This window comes from Oreochromis aureus, linkage group 22 (assembly GCF_013358895.1).
Source record: "Oreochromis aureus strain Israel breed Guangdong linkage group 22, ZZ_aureus, whole genome shotgun sequence".
In the NCBI taxonomy this organism is placed as follows: Eukaryota; Metazoa; Chordata; class Actinopteri; order Cichliformes; family Cichlidae; genus Oreochromis; species Oreochromis aureus.
Window position 1 is genome coordinate 28729089 of NC_052962.1, and position 17851 is coordinate 28746939.

The 17851-nt window shown below is 40.6% G+C and overlaps 1 protein-coding gene across 4 annotated transcripts; it reads right to left on the bottom strand.

The window, feature by feature from the left end:
- Positions 1 to 872: 872 nt before the first annotated feature.
- LOC116315250 (T-cell differentiation antigen CD6-like) lies at positions 873 to 17572 on the bottom strand. 4 transcript variants are annotated; one of them, XM_039605076.1, is made up of 14 exons: positions 17520 to 17572; positions 13147 to 13199; positions 12312 to 12389; positions 10158 to 10439; positions 6680 to 6997; positions 6083 to 6397; positions 5365 to 5427; positions 5083 to 5226; positions 3897 to 4010; positions 3597 to 3719; positions 3285 to 3356; positions 2165 to 2338; positions 1646 to 1744; positions 873 to 1562 (listed from the first exon to the last, which is right to left on the bottom strand). In XM_039605076.1, the coding sequence occupies exons 2-14, from the start codon at positions 13196 to 13198 to the stop codon at positions 1525 to 1527; spliced, it is 1872 nt and encodes a 623-aa protein (XP_039461010.1). In that variant the 5' UTR covers position 13199; positions 17520 to 17572; the 3' UTR covers positions 873 to 1524. The 4 variants fall into 4 exon arrangements, 3 of the variants coding, with proteins under 3 accessions (XP_039461010.1, XP_031589356.1, XP_031589363.1); XR_005609730.1 differs by lacking the exon at positions 17520 to 17572 and adding an exon at positions 1826 to 2036 and having other exon boundaries at positions 1521 to 1562; positions 13147 to 13280; XM_031733496.2 differs by lacking the exon at positions 17520 to 17572 and having other exon boundaries at positions 13147 to 13280.
- Between the last annotated feature and the right edge of the window lie 279 nt (positions 17573 to 17851).

Here is a 17851-nt window from a genome sequence, read left to right on the forward strand (position 1 = left end):
TTTTTTTAATGATTTACAGGACAAGGCATTAATTAAACAAGTTACTTACAAGCCTGTAGTGCCACCTTGTGGTTGATCTCAATATTGATTACACTGTTTACATGGAAGATGAGTGGCAAACAATAGCACGTGAGTAGCCAAAATGTGGACAGACAAACGCTTGTGATCCTTTAATGTAAGTAATTGTACTGCAGCTTTGTGGGAGTTCAGTTAAGCTTTTTCCTGTTTCAGAGTGATTCATGTTTTCAGTTAGACGTGGAATAGCTTATCTAACCCCTAACCCTAACACACCCGAGATAAACAGAATTAGTGCCACATAAATATTATTTCCTTGCTTTATGGCCCAGCTTTAGTGGCTAACCTACTGAGATTGCTTTGGTTGACTCACAGTTTGAAACAATCCCTATTTATCTTCCACTGGGCATTGGTCCACTATTTCATCCTCTGTCTGAAACAAGCTGCCATACTTCTTCTGATTGGCTGCCTCCAGGAAACAGAAGGGTCAAACTGCTGGACCTGTTTGCCTGAATTGACCATATTGGTAATATCCATTGTCACTGACATTGTGCAGATCCAAGAAGAGGAAAAACTGAAAATAAGCATTTTGTTCTGAAGGCTCACTTGTTCATAGAGTATTTAACTATATTTAAATACTCTATGCCTTGTAACAGTGTATATAACACAATAAAATAAGGAAACCCATGATAGGTCCACATTAAGGTCTGTGGTTTTTTATAAGTGTATTATTTAGGCAATGTTTGGATGTCCACATATTTTTGGCTATGTTGTGCTCATAACAGTTGTTGAAATTATGCTGGTGGTCAGAAGATTTTCGTGCCTATCTCCAAAGAAATAAATGCGGCAAACATGTATTAACTTAATACATTGTAATATTACAAATCTTTTAATAAACAACACAAAACAGACACAGACAGGTGACAATTTCAAAGAAAACCCGAGTAAAGTGTCTCAGTGTGGTGTTGTGCTGCTGTTGGAGGGCTTTATTTAAAAAAAAAAAATCCTAATATGGCTTTTTAATTATTTTAAAGGCGATGTCTAACATGTCAAACCATAATCTGCCATAGGAGTTAGAGCATGGACACCCAGGGAGAGACCATTACCACTGGTATGGATATGGTTAACTATAGGATAAGCGTGCAGTGGCATTTTGGTGTAAGAGCAAAAGAGGATTTAAATACTGGCAGCAAAATCCCCCCAACAGCATTAGAGAAGTTTGGGTTTTCCTTTTTAATTTGTCACCTGTTTCTATATTACAATTCCTGCTACATTCACAGAACACATATTCATTTTGTGCCTTCCAGACTTCCAGCCTTTGCTTTGCATTTGTGTACAAAAATTAAACTTGCTTTAAAAAGCGAATCAATCACATTGAACATCCCAGCATTGATCGCAGTAAGCGTCTTACATTTTCTTGATCTTACAGGATGTCTTTCCTTTACGAAAACGACTTCACACTCTCCCACACCCTCGGTTTGCTGTGCAGTCATCCTCAGACGCAGAGTTTCAGTCGGGGCTCACAGGCGAGTAGAGTTCATCTTCATCTAATCATCAAACATTCAGAGAGATTAGTAAATGTTTTACATTTTATTCCTCCACAGCTGAAGGTCTGTTTATTGAGATTTACCTGAACTCTGCAGGTTTGAGGTTTGTCCAGAGTGAAAAGGACCATATGAGAATTTTGAAGCATCAGAAGGACCAACAAACGACTCCAATGGTAGAGGATCTGAAACGGCAAAAGCTTTTCAGTCTTTATCTTTTTTTTAATTGAATAAAAAGTATTTCAGACAGTCTGAGATGGACTTACAGCTTTTATTTATTTACCGTCGAAGAACTGAAACATGACTATCAGCCTTTCTTCTTCTTTCTTGAATTTTATATCACACAACAATAATAATTTTTTTTAAAAAGCTAGAATAATCCCAGGACTTTTTTTTTTTTATTTTTATAACACTTAAACTACAACACTTTCCCTAATTATATCAAAAATTGAATTTAAAAAAAACCATGGAGTCTATCTGGAAGAGAGAAAGAGCAAAGTTGAGAAAATAAGCTGACCTACAGCTCCCAACAAGGAAACAAACAAGAATATTCCACAATATTTAGTTGGCAAAAAAAAGGACCGAGGCGAGTGAAGCAAACTAACCAGGCGTCACGTTGACGTAGTCTTTGGGCAAGTTTTCATAGCATTCACCGGAGGAGGTGCTGGACGACTCAAATGAGTCCACTGAGATCTTTGACACTCTGGCATACTGAGGATATGTCGAGGCACCATTACAGCTTGGAAAGGCTTCTGTCATTGTATTTGAGGGCTGAGGACCTAAAAAAATAAAACACAAAATTAAGAAATTAGAAGTAGCACAGCTAGGACACAAACAAGAACTGTCTGTACGTGTGATTTCTTATTGGGGGGTTTTCTAAGGAACACATAAAAAAAGATGTCCTACATTTAGATCCGTTTAGAAACAAGATATTTAATTTAGTCCTAACAGAGTTGTACAATGTACAATATTCTGTATGTGGATGACCTCGTTCTCTTATGACTTGCTCACCAAGACTTTAAACTGTGAAATAATAACCTCCTCTGTAATTAGGTCAAATATCTTGCGCAACTTATGACAGAACAAACGATGATGATGATATTTATAGGCAATGCATGCTTATCTATGCACAAGCAAACATCCTGTTATGCAAATTTAATGACTGTACACTTTGCATCTTTAGAGTAAACTGTTCATTCACTGTATACGGCACACTGGATGAACTACAGAAAAGCAGAAACTTCACGTAACTTTTAATAACCCTACAAGGTTATCACTGAAGAAACCAGGTTGTCTCAGGGTAAATGCGATGTTTGTAGCCTCTAATGTCAATACAGGTCAATTTTTAGAAAGAAATCTTGTGTATAGATTTCTTCGGATAGTTACATTGTTGTGGACCTTTAAGTTTTCAGGACACTTGTATAACTGTCTATATGTGGGAATCTGATTTGTGGGAATGTGTATTTTTTCTTTTTATTTTGTTTCTTGTGTTTCATGTGATTTTATTTTTTATCGACTGAAATAAAGATTTATCATGATGATGATTATTTTGTACCCATTGTTTGTTCTTTATGTTTTCTGTGTCTTGTTTTTGGTTAAAAGTGAAACTCAGTGTTCCTCTTCCATTTACAGATTGTTGTCACAGCGGTAGTTTCTAATGGGAACGATGCCTTTTTGCTTGAGTTTTGCAAAGTGTTAGAACTTTGCAAACGAGCTGTGACTCACCTTCTTCACAAAGGCTCTCAAGACCTGAAGGCCTCATCAAAGGATTAACGTCTGTTCTGTATCGCTGAGAATCTGGATTTTAAAAAAGGTGACACGATGCACACAATGCAATATTTTAATCACAGAGCATCCTGCAAACATTCAGTGCAAAACAGCATGATCTGCTCACACACACACACACACACACACACACACACATGCAGATAGACAGAGCAGCTTCAACCGCAAAATGCAGAAACACTGTGAGACAAAGAAGCAACGGCTGAGAAACGACACATAAATGCAGAGGAAAAATAAAAGAACGTGGCTCACTCCGAAAGGTGGATAAATTGACAGACGGGTCAATGCTTGGGTCATACTGCTCATAGTCTGTATCTACTGACGTGCTGTCAGCACTACTAAGCTGGGTCCAAAGAAGCCTGGGATTGGAGGGGACTTTTTGAGACAAACACACAAAAAAGATTAAACAATTTGATGAGATGAAATCTGCAACTTCCTCACTACCGTGCACGTCTATTAAATAGATAAATGGATAGATAGATATGCCTGCAGGGTTAAAGAAAGAAAAAAGCTGTGTTAGTGTTCAACATGTTGAATTGTTCGACCACTGACCATCAGTCTCCGCCGGGTTGGCGGTGACTTTGATGAGATTAACAGCCTCGTGATAGTTGTTGCTTTGACCAGATGGAGTTCGTGGGCTGCTGCGCGTCTGCTGCAGTAAGAAAGCTGTGCACATATAAAACAAGACGTGGAACATTAGCGTATGACATTTAGAGGCCCTGCAGCGCAGCGCCAACCTGAATGCTTAATGTAATAAAATAGATTAAATAGTTCAAACTTTAATGTACTTAAATATTTTGATTTTCTTTAACATTTTGCTGTATAATGTCAGGGTACTAATTTCTGTATTCTGCACTTTTATATTGCAGCATCTTAAAATTATAAAAACTTCAGATTCCAGGAAGCCCTTCAATGTTTCTTATCTTAAGGCCTTACTTTCTGAGCGATTTACAGTGAGTGTATGGCTTTAAAGTGCCTTGGATTTGCAGTAGAAAATGGTTAGAAATGTTCATAATGAAATCCAAAATAATATATGCTACCTTCTTAGTGTGTTCTACTAATGGCATCTCCCCGTGTTAGGAAGAAGCTGGGTAAAACATATTTTTAAATGTGTGCCTTCTTCATCCTACCAACTTCAGATTAATTTCTTTCAAAGTCAAGGTAAGCCTGCAGCTTCTTCACAATCTAGTACATTAAATTAATTTTGTATGGATAATGTTGTGGATAAGCTGGATGTCATGAAAATATTCTAGATGTTGTTGTTTTTATGAACGTGTCTTAATATGGGGTTTTCATTTTAAATTAAGGTTATTTTTTTGTTGTCAAATACGTCATCTTTTATCTGTCTATATCCACCTGCTTCCTGTCTGTACTAAAACAGATACTAACTACAAAAAAACATTACACTGTTAGAATAAATAGGAGCTGTGAATCGGTGAGATCATTCAGAAGTGCAGCATGTTTCACCCTCATTGATTTCATAAAGTGAAATATAAAATTTTAAATAACATCTACCTATAAAAACATGTACTTCTATAAAGAAATATGATGTGCTTGGAAAAATAAGCATATTTTTAAAAACTGATGGAAGAGATTTTTAATGGAAACTGTAAAAATAAACTGAACGTTAGTATTTCCATCATTACAGACAATATAACCTAAAATAATAATTAAAATTACTTAAAATAAAAAAGGACCATTAAATATAATCTATTTATCTAACAAAATCTGAACCCACCGTGTTTTCTCCTGTAATGGCAGCAGAGCACCGTGTTTGTGATGACAATCACGAGGAGCAGGATGGACAGGGAGATGGTGGAGAGAAGTGGCAGAGACGCAAAAGGCAAATCTGCAGCAGCAACAGCGGCTGTGGTTCCATCGGCTGGATGCACAGAAAAGAAACAAACAGAACAAATACTTCACTTTCAGATTATGGATCAAGACTAACCGTGACGTTTAAGAAACTGGTACTGAGAATGTTTTAAGTACTTTTTCATAAAATAAAACTGTAAATATTTACCAGTTGTCCATAGAGGCGTTACTGTTGGCTTAACCGCGGTAGTGTTAAGAAACCCCAGAGAACCTGCAGAACAAAATTATATTCAGAAGAACAAAACAATGAAATCTGAAGAAGACGCGATCACCTGGTTTCAATTCAAAGTTAATTTAATTTACACTACAACTGCATTTTATATCATTTTCTAATAACTGAGTGCTGTAATTAATGAAGAATGGATGAATAGATTCATGTGTAAGTACAAAATTAATATTATTAAAGCCCTTCAATTAAAAACTGATTGTTACTTAAATTTTAAGGGCACAGACAGAAATAATGTAATACAAAAAAATATATTTATACAAAAATATATCCAAAATGGTTTAGCAAAAGTGAACAAATCTATATCAAAAGTTTATTTAGCAACAGTCTGTTTTTAAAAGTTTGAAAATTTATAGAATAATTTTTTCATCTGAAAATGTTAGTAATCAGAAATAAAGATCACTGAGAAATTAACGTCTATCAAATATGAAATAAGTCAAAACAGCTAATAAACAAAAACAAAATACGCCTGTAAAACATTCCTACTTGCGAATTTCCATTTTTAATTACAGTAAGTATAAAACATAAATTTACTATACGTATTACCAAAAAAGACTTTTTTTTTTCTAAGCTAAATCACTGTTTTCACCTTCTGCCAGCAAAAATGGCATTTTATTAACAAACAAACTTGATCACTCACCATTACAGATGACACCAGAAGCGCTTGAGCCTCTACACAGGTGTTCTTTATTTATGATCTCTTTGCACTCCCAAAGGTTCCGCTCCTGTCCATTACACTGAAAGTACCACAGTGAGCCGTTGTTGTGGCTGAGTGAAGGACTAAACTGGCTGACCTTTTCCACTTTATCACCACAGCCCAGCATGGAGCACACCATAGAGGCCAAATGTTTATTCCAACAGTTATCACACACTGTCCACCAGCTGCCGTTACGATGGACCTCCAATTTACCAGAGCAGTGGTCCAAACCTCCAGTCAGTCTGAGGGCTCGCATCTCTGCAGAGACACAGAGGTCACAAGGTGTAAAACTACTGGAACAAAATGAACTTTATTTATTTGGGTGGGGGGGGGGTCAAGAGGATAAAAAAGTCTTTATGTCTCAGTTCCGTGCTGGAAACTTTTTAAATCATTGTATGCTACTGAGCTGGAGATACAAACAACAACATTTTAGACTTAAGAATTAACTTTTATACTCAGAGTCAATTTGTTAATAACATTCAAGTTTCAGAGTAAATTTTCTGATTTCTGCGTGTGTGAATAAACTTTTTTGAACTCGACCTGAGCACACGACACCAGCGTCCTCTTTGTGTCCACAGTCTTGATCCTCCTCCTGTGTAGCCGGGCAGCTCCACAGGTTCTCCTCTTTGCCCGTACAGTTCAGATCGTCCAGGTAGATGGGTCCTTTCCCCGGGGGAAATAAGCCGGCTTGGCCCGTCACATTGAGGGCGTAACCACAGCCGAGCTGAGCGCACACCACGTGAGCATCATTCAGGTCCCAGTCGTCGTCACACACGGTGCCCCACTGCCGATTTTTCCATACTTCCACTCGTCCAGCACAGCGGTCTGTCCCTCCTGCCAGCCGCACAAGCTGGTGTGCTGAGGACGATACGCTGTCATTATTATTATGCTCTCATCATTGTTACTCATGAAAATAATCAACCTAACAGCGCAGTCTGGTGATCAAGATGAAATTCCTATGAACTGATGGTGTTAACTGAAATTATTACAGTCAGATCTGACAGTCACCAATCAAATACTAAGAAATGTCTTCCACTATGAATTCTCATTGCTTAAAAATCACAGCTCTTTATGATTTTTGGTTTCTTAAATCCTTACATCTAAAGGTTAGTGCTCAGTTATTTCTGCCTGAGGCTAATTCAGAGTCACTGTTAAGGAAACACACAAGGTTATGAATTTTTACTCCTTTAATTTTGGGTAAAAACAAGCAGGTAATCACTCTATCGTACCTTTCTTGAGGTTAATTGGTTAAACCCTTAGACAGTGTCCCTTATTTATTAGCAAAGGCCTATACGCGTCACAGAGTTAAACCCACGGAGTGACCGTGGGTCAGAAATGGGTATTATAAGGATCAATTTCTGTCCCTTTTGATTCAGTTATAGACAGTCTAAGGGACTGAAAGACATCCTGGAAGTGTGTTAAACCTGCATTATTTTGTAACATCCAGCAGGGGGCAAATCTCCTGGGTTGCCTTGCTCTGTGACCTCAGTTAACCCTTTTCAGATTGCTTTACAGTTTCAATAACTTGTTTTGGGTTGGAGTCATTTTTTAAATTATGATCAGAAGGAAGGAATATCCGGGGTGTAGAGATTTCACAGTGAGGTCGCTCGTCACATTCAGTCTGAAAACACAATGCTCGAGGCTTCATAGCAGGATTTCACTAAGCAACGGGTCACTTCATGATTGCTAAAACCATTTTTTAGTTTTTAGTTTTCAATAAAACGCCCTGCTGTTCCAAGTGAGGTGGAGACTGAAAGTTAAAATATATTTCTAGATCTCAGCTATATGTTATAAATTATAAAAGTAAAATATTGTAGTTGCTCAGTTCCAAAAACTCTACATGTAAAGGTTTAGTACTTGGGTAGAGCCACTGTGATCTGTAATATTAACACATACTGTTTCCCTACCAGCTACCAAACCTCAAACATGATTAACCAGCGTTTACTGAAAGACGATGACGGATGGATGACGGATAAAAAATTAGGCCTGCTGCTGCATATGGGGGAAGGTTTCAGTGAGAATTAGTGATGGCTTCCCGACTCCGGTGCAGACAGGAGGAGGTGAGAATAACTCAGTGTGCAGGGCAGGAAGTCATTTATAGACAGGAAAGGGCATGTATGACATGCGGTCACACTCCTGAAATTCAGATAAACATAAAAATAGTCCCCAGTTATTTTTAAGATATCTCAGACTGTTCATCGCCTGTTTTTGAATTGATGGTCCATAAAATGTGTGTGTGTGCGGGGGGGGTTATATTAAAATACATGAAAATTCCCTTTCTTTTAAAAAAAATATTGATAAAAAATTGATAAAATATTCCTTCCATTTTTAGATTTTGAGGTTTTCCTGTTTATGTGTATAGTTTAAATGAAAGACATCTCATACGTTCCGAGGAGTTTCGTTCTATGTCGGTTTTGGAAATTTGTCGTATGAGAAAAAAATCATCTAGTTTCCAACCTCGCCTAATCTTTGTTTTTCTCCGGGTGCTCTAGTGTCCTCCCACAGATCTGTAAGGGTACAATGGCAGGTTACTGCCCCAGGGACAGGTCATGGTGCCCCCAGAAAACATGAATGTAAATATTTTTCCGAGAATGACAGTTTTTTTCGTCTGTAGTGTTCAACATCAAAGTCAGAGTTATGACAAAGAAGTTCAGTTCCTTCTAAATGCTCAGATTTATATCTGACATGATGCTCAGAATTCTTGATGTTATCTCAAAAACAACCAAACAGACATCTCACAGCAGCAAGAGCAAATTCCTCAACAAATGCAAAAAGTCCTGTTTGTCTGAAATATTTAACAGCACAATATTTTTAACACTACTGCAAATCCAGCCTTGCAGTAACACAGTATACTTCTGTGCAATTCCAGTTAGCAAGTTTCTTGCTATGTAGACCGCATTGTCTACATAGCAATCTTTGTTGCTAATAATAATAATAACTGTGTCTCAGTGTTTATATTAGTTAGTATTTATTCAGTGGCATAACAAGATAATATTTCAGTAAGTAGAAGAAAAGTAGAAGAAATGACTGGAGAGCTCCGTTTGTCTCTTCATGCCCCGAAGAAACATGTGCCTCCACGTGAAAGCAACCAAAAAAAATCCACTTTTCTTCTTATAGTTACTGTGATAGTCTAGTATACACAGTTGTGGTCAGACTCTCACATGCATCCATCATGGATATGAATTTTATGGTAATTTGAGGCTTTTAGTGATTATTTTGAACTATTCTTTATGACTTTAAAGAACAAGTTTGAGTTTATTTTGGATTTTCTATAATCCACACAAAACTGCAGATTCCAAGATCATCATTTCAAACAATTGTAGGTCAGTCCAAGTTATTTGTTTATGTCACCGTTTTGCCACGATCTGGAAGAAGAACCAAACTCTTACCCTCAGAGGCTAATTAGTTCAGGTTCAGGATGAAATTTGCAGCTGATCCCAAACACACAACTGGTTTTTAAATGGATTAAGCAGGCTAACACGAAGCTTCTCCAGCAGCCTTTCAAAAGCCCTGACTTCAACCCTGTTAAAAATTATGGACTATGTTTGAAAGTATGCCCAGAAAACCAACCAATTTAAATTAACTCTGCCATTTCTGCCGAGAAGAGTGGTCAAATATCCAGCCACAGTTATACCAGAGGCTTGCTAATGGCTACAAAAGCACCTATTTGAGGTGCATGATATTCATGTCCATGGTAACCAACATCTGACCTCAACTTTATCTAGTTTTCTTAATATTTAATTGCACAAGTTTTAGTCTGAACACTGCGTTCGCTGACTGATGAAACAAAAGTCCAGATGTTGTGTGAAATCTGTGTGACTATGTTAGCATCCTGATTGGCTACATCCATCTTGAACGCAGAACAATTTAATATCAGCTGATGCTTTACAACTGTGAACGTTCAATCAAAGAAGACTGAACCGGAAATTTGATGTAAACTAATACAGCGTCTATATACATTACCAATTATATAATTGATTAGATTTTTCTGATTGCTGACATTAAAGAAACGTCTTACCACAAACCACTTCATGGATCACACTGCAGGAACTTCCAACACTCAGTGAACAGTTCTCCAAACGTCCGTGTTGGTATGAACAGTTTTGAAAGCAGGTGATGTCGCCAGGTGAGGTGGTTTTATTAATAAAATAGACGCTGCCGCATTTAAGATCCTGACAGATCTGTTCAGACAACCCATTCACAGAGTCATCTGTGAGCGCCATTATGTCACTGCTCCTGTTCCTAGGCACCCTGAGTGTCCACTTGCATTTTTTACCAAGAGAGTAGACGTAAGGGTCATCTGAGGACACACAGAAATAGGAATTAGACCAATTTATTTGGTGATTTCATTAAAACAACCATGATAGCACACTGCAAAAATACAATTTTTTTCTTCAGGTTGTCTGTGTCTGACAGCCTGGAAACATCAACAAATATTTGTTTTTAATTTGAGTTAACACAGATGAAAAGGGACAAAGATCACATAGATTACTCCACACGGATCATCCTGCTTTAGCTGTTTTAGCTTTAAGCCAAGTTTCTTCTTATTGGCTTTACCATTAGTAATAAAATGTTGGAACAGGGAGTGAGAGAGGCTGATGTATCTAAATGATCATATTAAGAATATTTGTTCTCTCTGACATCAGATAGAAAACCTGGCCTTGTCTCGCATGTAAACCTGCTGACCTCATTATTCAAAACCCTGTTTAATATGACTATCCACCATTGTAACAGCATACATATAACAGAATAAAACAAAAGATCCAATTCAAAACCTGCCACAGAATCTGTGTTTAAAAAAATAAATAAAAATAAAACAACATTACTTCAGTTTATGGCAAAGTATGAGACCAAAGGAAAAGACCTTCTAAAATATCAAAACAAAAACTGTATCGTAGTATATTAGTTATTTTTCCACATTTTTTGGCTTTGCTGTTTTTAGTGCTCTCTGGTCTAGCTAAAGTGACCATGATATAACATGTTACTTATAACACCACAACAGACACATCTAACCACACACTAATCGAGTGGTTACTTGACCAAGAACTGAGGTTTTTTCTGGGACACGTTGGTGTGGTTGACACATAAACGCGATCATTTCGACAACATTAAAAACCACCAAACTGAATCTTGCTACTCTTTAAAACTAACATCTCACTTTTACTTTTTGTCTTTTTTAAATGTGACATCTCTTATGATCTTTATCTAAAAGTGTGTCCCTTCTGACATACATTTTTAACAACCTTCACAATATCTGATCCACTTTGCCAGTTTTACACTATAACTTTACAGAGAATGCTTCCGCTGGGGGTATTTTTCTTTAGCTGTTGATTTTTTTTTAATTTTAGATTTAGGTGCCACATTTCCCTTGAGAAAAAAACTCAAACTTGTTCCCCCTTTTATCTCTGTGCAGGATTGTGGTTATGTGCATACGTCTTTGCAATGTTTACACGTTGGAGCCGCACACTAACTATCACAGAGCTGAGATTAACCTCACAACCTTTATCTAGAGTAACACACTGTATTTCTGGCCACCAGGGACCCTTCTTTCAAGATGCACCCTGCTGCATCTTGTAAGTCCCCGGCCACACATTTCCTGTGTGTATGTGTTCTGTCAACAGTACAAGCAATACGAAAATCCCTTAACAATAGTCCTGTTTATATATTTTACCACTTCACTTTTAACACGGTTTATATATTTATTAATTTTTAATCCCTATTTTTTCATCAGACATTCCAGTATTTTTTAAGCACCATTACAGCTTCTACTTTTGTTTTGAATGCTTGTGAATGTAAATTGTATGCACTAAAGTATTTTTGGGGCAAAAATGTGTTATTCAGGATGCAGCTGAACTAAAAGCCACACACAGACACAAAACAGCAAGAAACTGTGCTTGCAAGGCAAAGCCGAGTTAGCGTGGGAGTGCGTGTTCTTAGCTCACTGTTTGATTTGCACCTGCAAAATTCACCAAGATGGGTTTTACAAGCAGGTCACCCCCACTTCCTGTGCCGATGAAACATTCATACTGCTGCTGAGTAGAGTGCTTATCCTGATTCTGGACAAAATATTCTGGTATAACTGTGTTTTTGTACAAAGGTGAAAAAGAGAGCGAGACATGATCCTGCAGGGTTATAAGCTATGCGGAAAACAGAAAGGAAAGATCCCACTTACTGCTGATTTTTGTGTTATTTCCCTCTGCACTCACACGGACATCAGACGGGTCGTTTTCAGTGGTTCCATTTTTCAAAGCTGAAATCAAGAAAGGAAAAAAACTCTTTAGGAATCAGAAACAGAGTGAGCATCTAGTTGGAAACCTCCTCCATCAAACTATGCTTTTAAACCACATGTACTGCAAAGAGTAACAGCTAAACGATGTGTCACCGTTTTCTGAGCAATTATACTGAATTGGGTGATAAGAAACTACAACTAATCTCTCCTCCACATTTTTCACTTACTTTTCTAAGAGACTGCCTTTAGTTCTGATTTCCATTTAATGTTTCCTGCCCAAGCACCTAAAATGAAGGTTTAAAATGGCGTGCTCATTGCACTAAAGTACTAGTGGAAAGTTTAAATAAAGGCTAAATAATAGGGTACAAAAAACTAAAATATACATGAAATATCGAGATTTGCTTTTCATCTTGATACCAATCATGTTATTTTCAGTCTATTTTTACAAGGAAAAGTTCTCCACAAAGACAAAATTAGGATCTGACATAAATAAGCTAAAGTATTTATCAATAAACTGTCAAGTTAACAATAGTTTTACAACAACAGCAGCAAAATAGAAAAAAGGGTCTATATCGTTGGACTTTACCAACAGCACTAACTTCATTTCTTTAACGTAACATTTGAGATAACAGCCTGTATGTACATGAGACCAGTTAATATATATTTTAAATAATACAAAGGATAGATAATAGTATCATTTCATTTTATGCTGATTTCACACAAGTTCTACTCTGTGAGAACAAAGCATTAAATTAAAAAAAAAAACTGTAAACATTACCTTGACAAAAAAAGTTCACGTGGATGATTAAGATGAATTTCAGCAGCTTCATTCTGTTGAAAGAGAGAGAGAGAGAGAGAGAAATACCTTCTACACTGTACGAGCTCAAAGCAGAAACCCGGAGCTACTCAGACGTCTAGCTCAAATATAGTGAGTCTGTCAATGTGGTTTCCTCTGTTGATCCCGTGGTGGTACCCTAAAACTTCCTAGTTGCTGCTTCACAGAGGGAAGTGAAGCCTTTGTGGTACTTCAGCTTTTGTACAAACAGCTGTACAACCTTTGTCATATATTTTTTTCCAATATATATTTTTTAAATATTTTTTATTGTTATATTACATTTTTAATTATTTGAATGGATGGATGGATGGTTTCTAATTTTTTTCTTTTTTATTGTAGGTATTGAGGAAATTCGTAGGTCTGTTTCCTATAATACCTGTTAGGAGGCCTGGGTCGTTGACCCAGGGTTTTTGAGTTTGTTATATTATTTATAATTTCTAGTCTTTGGTTTCTTTGAGTTCTGTCTTATGGTTTATGTCTCTGTCGTCTCTAGTTGCTCTGTCTCCCCTGTCAGCTGTATCCCCTTGTCTAGTTCAAGCGTCTCTGTGTATCCTTAGTTGCTATATCCCGTGTCCAGTCAGTCTGTGTCTGTAAGTTCAGTCTGTGTTGTGTTTCCTGTTTTACTTTGAAGGTCTCTGTCTTTTCTCAGTGTGTTCAGTTTACGCTTCTTTGTCTCGTTAGTCCTGATTTGCCCCAGCTGTGTTTCCCTCCTGTTGCCCATTCCCTGATTACTCCCTCTGCGTATTTAAGCCCTGTGTTTTCCTGTGTTCTCTGTTGCGTTCTACCGTTTATTTTGCTGTGTGTTTCTGTCTGCTTGCCTGAGTTTATTTTTTGCACTTTGGAAGTTTGTTATTTTGAGTTCAGCATTAAAGCTGTTTTGAGTTCACCTTTTTGCCTCCGTGAGTCTGCACTTTGGGTCCTCCTTACCATCACTCCTGCCTGCACACAGCCTTAACCTAACAGAAGAACGCGACCAGAACATGGACCCCGCAGACGTTTTCACTTCGGAGTCAGACGCTGAGATGGAAAGGCTGGTTAAATTGCTGGACCGCATATCCCAGTCCGACAGCCTACGGGCTATGTCTGTGGGACTGAGCACAGTGGAAGCAATGGTGAGAACCAGCCCCGGCTTCAGCAGTTTGCCGGATGCCAATCTGGGCAGCACGATCGCTGCATGGAGGGAGCAGGTCAGGGCAAGTGAGCTCGCCCTCTCTCTCACCACGCCAATGCAGCAGCGGTCTGAGCTCGCCGTAAAGCAGTTTCCGCAGCGGTCACCACAGCGGGACAGAGTTTCCGCACCGCTGCCACGGACTTCCTCTCCCTCCCCACGCCAGCGGGGATCTCGTTCACCTATCCGTTCGCCTGCCTTTTTCCTGGCGGCTATGTGGTCAGGGGATGAGGAGGAGGTCTCCGTTTCTCCACCGGTTCCTATTTCCTCATCCCGAAGGAAACGGCGTTCATGCCGCCGCCACTCCAGAACTGTTGAGCAGACTCCTCTCAGGGGAAACAGTGACTGTTTATTGCATGCTCCATTTGAGCATTCTGACTCTGGACATTCTGACATCACACCCACTGTGAGTAACATTGTGTTTCACTCTGAGGATTCTGTTTCATCTGAGCCAGCTAATACAGAGACTGTTAGCCAAGATGCTTCTTTGGATTGTTTGGTTTTCCAGCCTTCTGTTCCCGCTGGGGGTTCTGGAGAACCCCACCAGCCTTTGTTTGCCTCCGCTGGGGGGTCCGAGGGGCCCGTCCAGCCTTCTGCCTCTGCTGGAGGGTCCGAGGGGCCCGTCCAGCCTTCTGTTCCCGCTGGGGGTTCTGGTGAACCAAACCAGCCTTTGTTCGTCTCCGCTGGAGGGTCCGAGGGGCCCGTCCAGCCTTCTGTTCCCGCTGGGGGTTCTGGTGAACCAAACCAGCCTTTGTTCGTCTCCGCTGGAGGGTCCGAGGAGCCCGTCCAGCCACTGCCACCTGTCTCCGCTGGAGGGTCCGAGGGGCCCGTCCAGCCACCTGTCTCCGCTGGAGGGTCTGAGGGGCCCGTCCAGCCGCCTGTCTCCGCTGGAGGGTCCGAGGGGCCCGTCCAGCCGCCTGTCTCCGCTGGAGGGTCCGAGGAGCCCGTCCAGCCGCCTGTCTCCGCTGGAGGTCCGAGGAGCCCGCCCAGCCGCCTGTCTCCGCTGGAGGGTCCGAGGAGCCCGTCCAGCCGCCTGTCTCCGCTGGAGGGTCCGAGGAGCCCGTCCAGCCACTGCCACCTGTCTCCGCTGGAGGGTCCGAGGGGCCCGTCCAGCCACCGCCACCTGTCTCCGCTGGAGGGTCCGAGGGGCCCGTCCAGCCACAGCCACCTGTCTCCGCTGGAGGGTCCGAGGGGCCCGTCCAGCCACAGCCACCTGTCTCCGCTGGAGGGTCCGAGGAGCCCGTTCAGCCTCCTGCCTCATCGGCTGGGGGTCTTGGAGGACCCAGCCAACACATCCTCATCTCTATTGACGGTTCCGGGGAGACCGTTCAGCCACCTCCTACATTGCCGCCTGCAGCACCCACATCGTTGCTTGCAGCATCCCCGCCTGCGGCAGCTTCATCCACGCCGCCAGCAGCAGCAGCAGCTTCAGCTCCGCCGTCGCCGGGTCCAGCTTCAGTGTCGCCTGCAGCGCCACCATCTCCGGCTCCCACACCGTTGCCTGCAGCGCCACCTTCGCCCGTCCGGCCTCCGAAGTCTTCGCCGCCCGGCCGCCCGCCCGTCCGGCCTCCGAGTCTTCGCCGCCGCCGCCGGCCGCCGCCGCCCGTCCGGCCTCCGAGTCTTCGCCCGCCGGCCGCCCGCCCGTCCGGCCTCCGAGTCTTCGCCGCCGCCGCCGCCGCCCGTCCGGCCTCCGAGGCCGCCGCCGCGGCCGCCCGCCGCCCGTCCGGCCTCCGAGGCTTCAGCGTCGCCTGGTCCGGCCTCCGAGGCTTCAGCTCGCCTGGTCCGGCCTCCGAGGCTTCAGCGTCGCCTGGTCCAGCTCCAGCCTGCACACAGCCTTAACCTAACAATACCGTTTCCTATAATAACGGTAAATGATTTAACAGTTTGATGCAGAGATCGCAGTTCTGTGCATTTTATGAGGCCTAAGAGCAGGAAGAGAGCTGAACCTTTATGTTAAACACATAAACATGTCAGTGATTTCTTAGTAATAAGTCTATGATGTATGCATTTTCTCTACACAGAAAATAAATATATTTATATTTGCATGTTTCTGCAGTTCAGTTTAGTTTTATATGTTGGATGAAAACAACATAATTCATGAGAACATTATTTCGTCTTAACACTGCAATCACATTAAAGCTAAAATCTCAGAAGTGTTTTCTAGCTCTACCACTGACCTAATTCTGTCTCTAACCAGTGGGAGGTGACATTGCCTCACGTCCAATAAAAATAAACGTCTTCAAGGGCAGTTTTAGTTTCCTCTTAAATGGCAGATGACAACTCTAAGACTCCACACACTGAAATAAGACATAAGATACAAACCTTATTACACCCTTTCAACTGCTCACTAACACAAGTCAGTCAATCGCGTGGTGGCAACTCAATGCATTTAGACATGTAGACAAGGTAAAGAACTGAGCATGAACTGAGCATCAGAATGAGGAAGTCTGATTTGAGTGATTTTGATCACTGGTTGTTGATGCCAGATGGGCTATATAGTCCAAAGAAGAGAACATTTACAGTGAGCAGCAGTTCTCTGCGTGAAAATACCTTGTCAGACAAGAATGGCCAGACTGCTTCAAGTTGATAGAAGGGCAACAGTAACTAAAATAATTACTTGCTAAAACAAAGATAGGCCGATGAGAATCTCTGAACCCACATCGTGTAGTACCTCAAAGCAGATGGGCTACAGCAGCACTGAGTGACATTTTGTCAGCTACGAACAGGAAACTGAGGCTACATTTCAAACAGACTACTCAACACTGAGTAGCACAAGATTAGAAAAAAAATATTTCTTGGTCTGAGTCTTGATTTCTGCTGCAATAATCAGATACAGAATTTGCCATAAACAACATAAAAGCATAGATGCGGGTGGTGTAATGGTGTGGTGGGGTTTTTTCACGGCAGACTTGGACCCTTTAGTATCAACTGATGTGTTTAACACAGCCTACCCAAATCTCTGTGAAATGTTTCCAGCGCCTTGTAAAATCGAAGTCATGAAAACTTAAGGCAAACAAATAAACTCTACCAAATGAAGCCTCCCATAAGTGCATGTGATACTTTCTAGCAGTGTTGTTTTTCTATTGTTAAATGTATTTATGTAGTGTTTTCTGACTCAGTTGGCCCATTTTAGTTAACTTTTACTTACCATATACTTGCTGTGGCGTTAATAAAGTTTTGAAGGGAAAAATGTTTACATCCCGCTACAGGAGCACGCGCTCAACTCAACTCTTTCTCCTATTGGATGTTCTGATTTGTAGCTCCACCCACCGCCATACATACATTTAACTGATAGAAAAAGAAAAAAGAGAACAGTTTGATGCTGGGTTTCTTTCACGTTTATCTGAAATAGTAAAGTCTGAACTGTGCTTAACTATAATGGAGAAAATTTCTCACTTCTATCGTAATGCTTTATATATTTTATTTTATTATTTTATTCAGTAGTTTATTCTACTTCCAGTGGTTAACGCCTATAGGCGT

Coding starts and splice junctions, on each gene's coding strand:
- LOC116315250 (XM_039605076.1), bottom strand. CDS start 13,198: ATGAAGCTGCTGAAATTCATCTTAATCATCCACGTGAACTTTTTTTGT. Junction 10,440..12,311: donor AAATAACACAAAAATCAGCA/GTAAGTGGGATC, acceptor GTGTGTCCTCAG/ATGACCCTTACGTCTACTCT. Junction 3,357..3,596: donor CAATTTATCCACCTTTCGGA/GTGAGCCACGTT, acceptor TTTAAAATCCAG/ATTCTCAGCGATACAGAACA.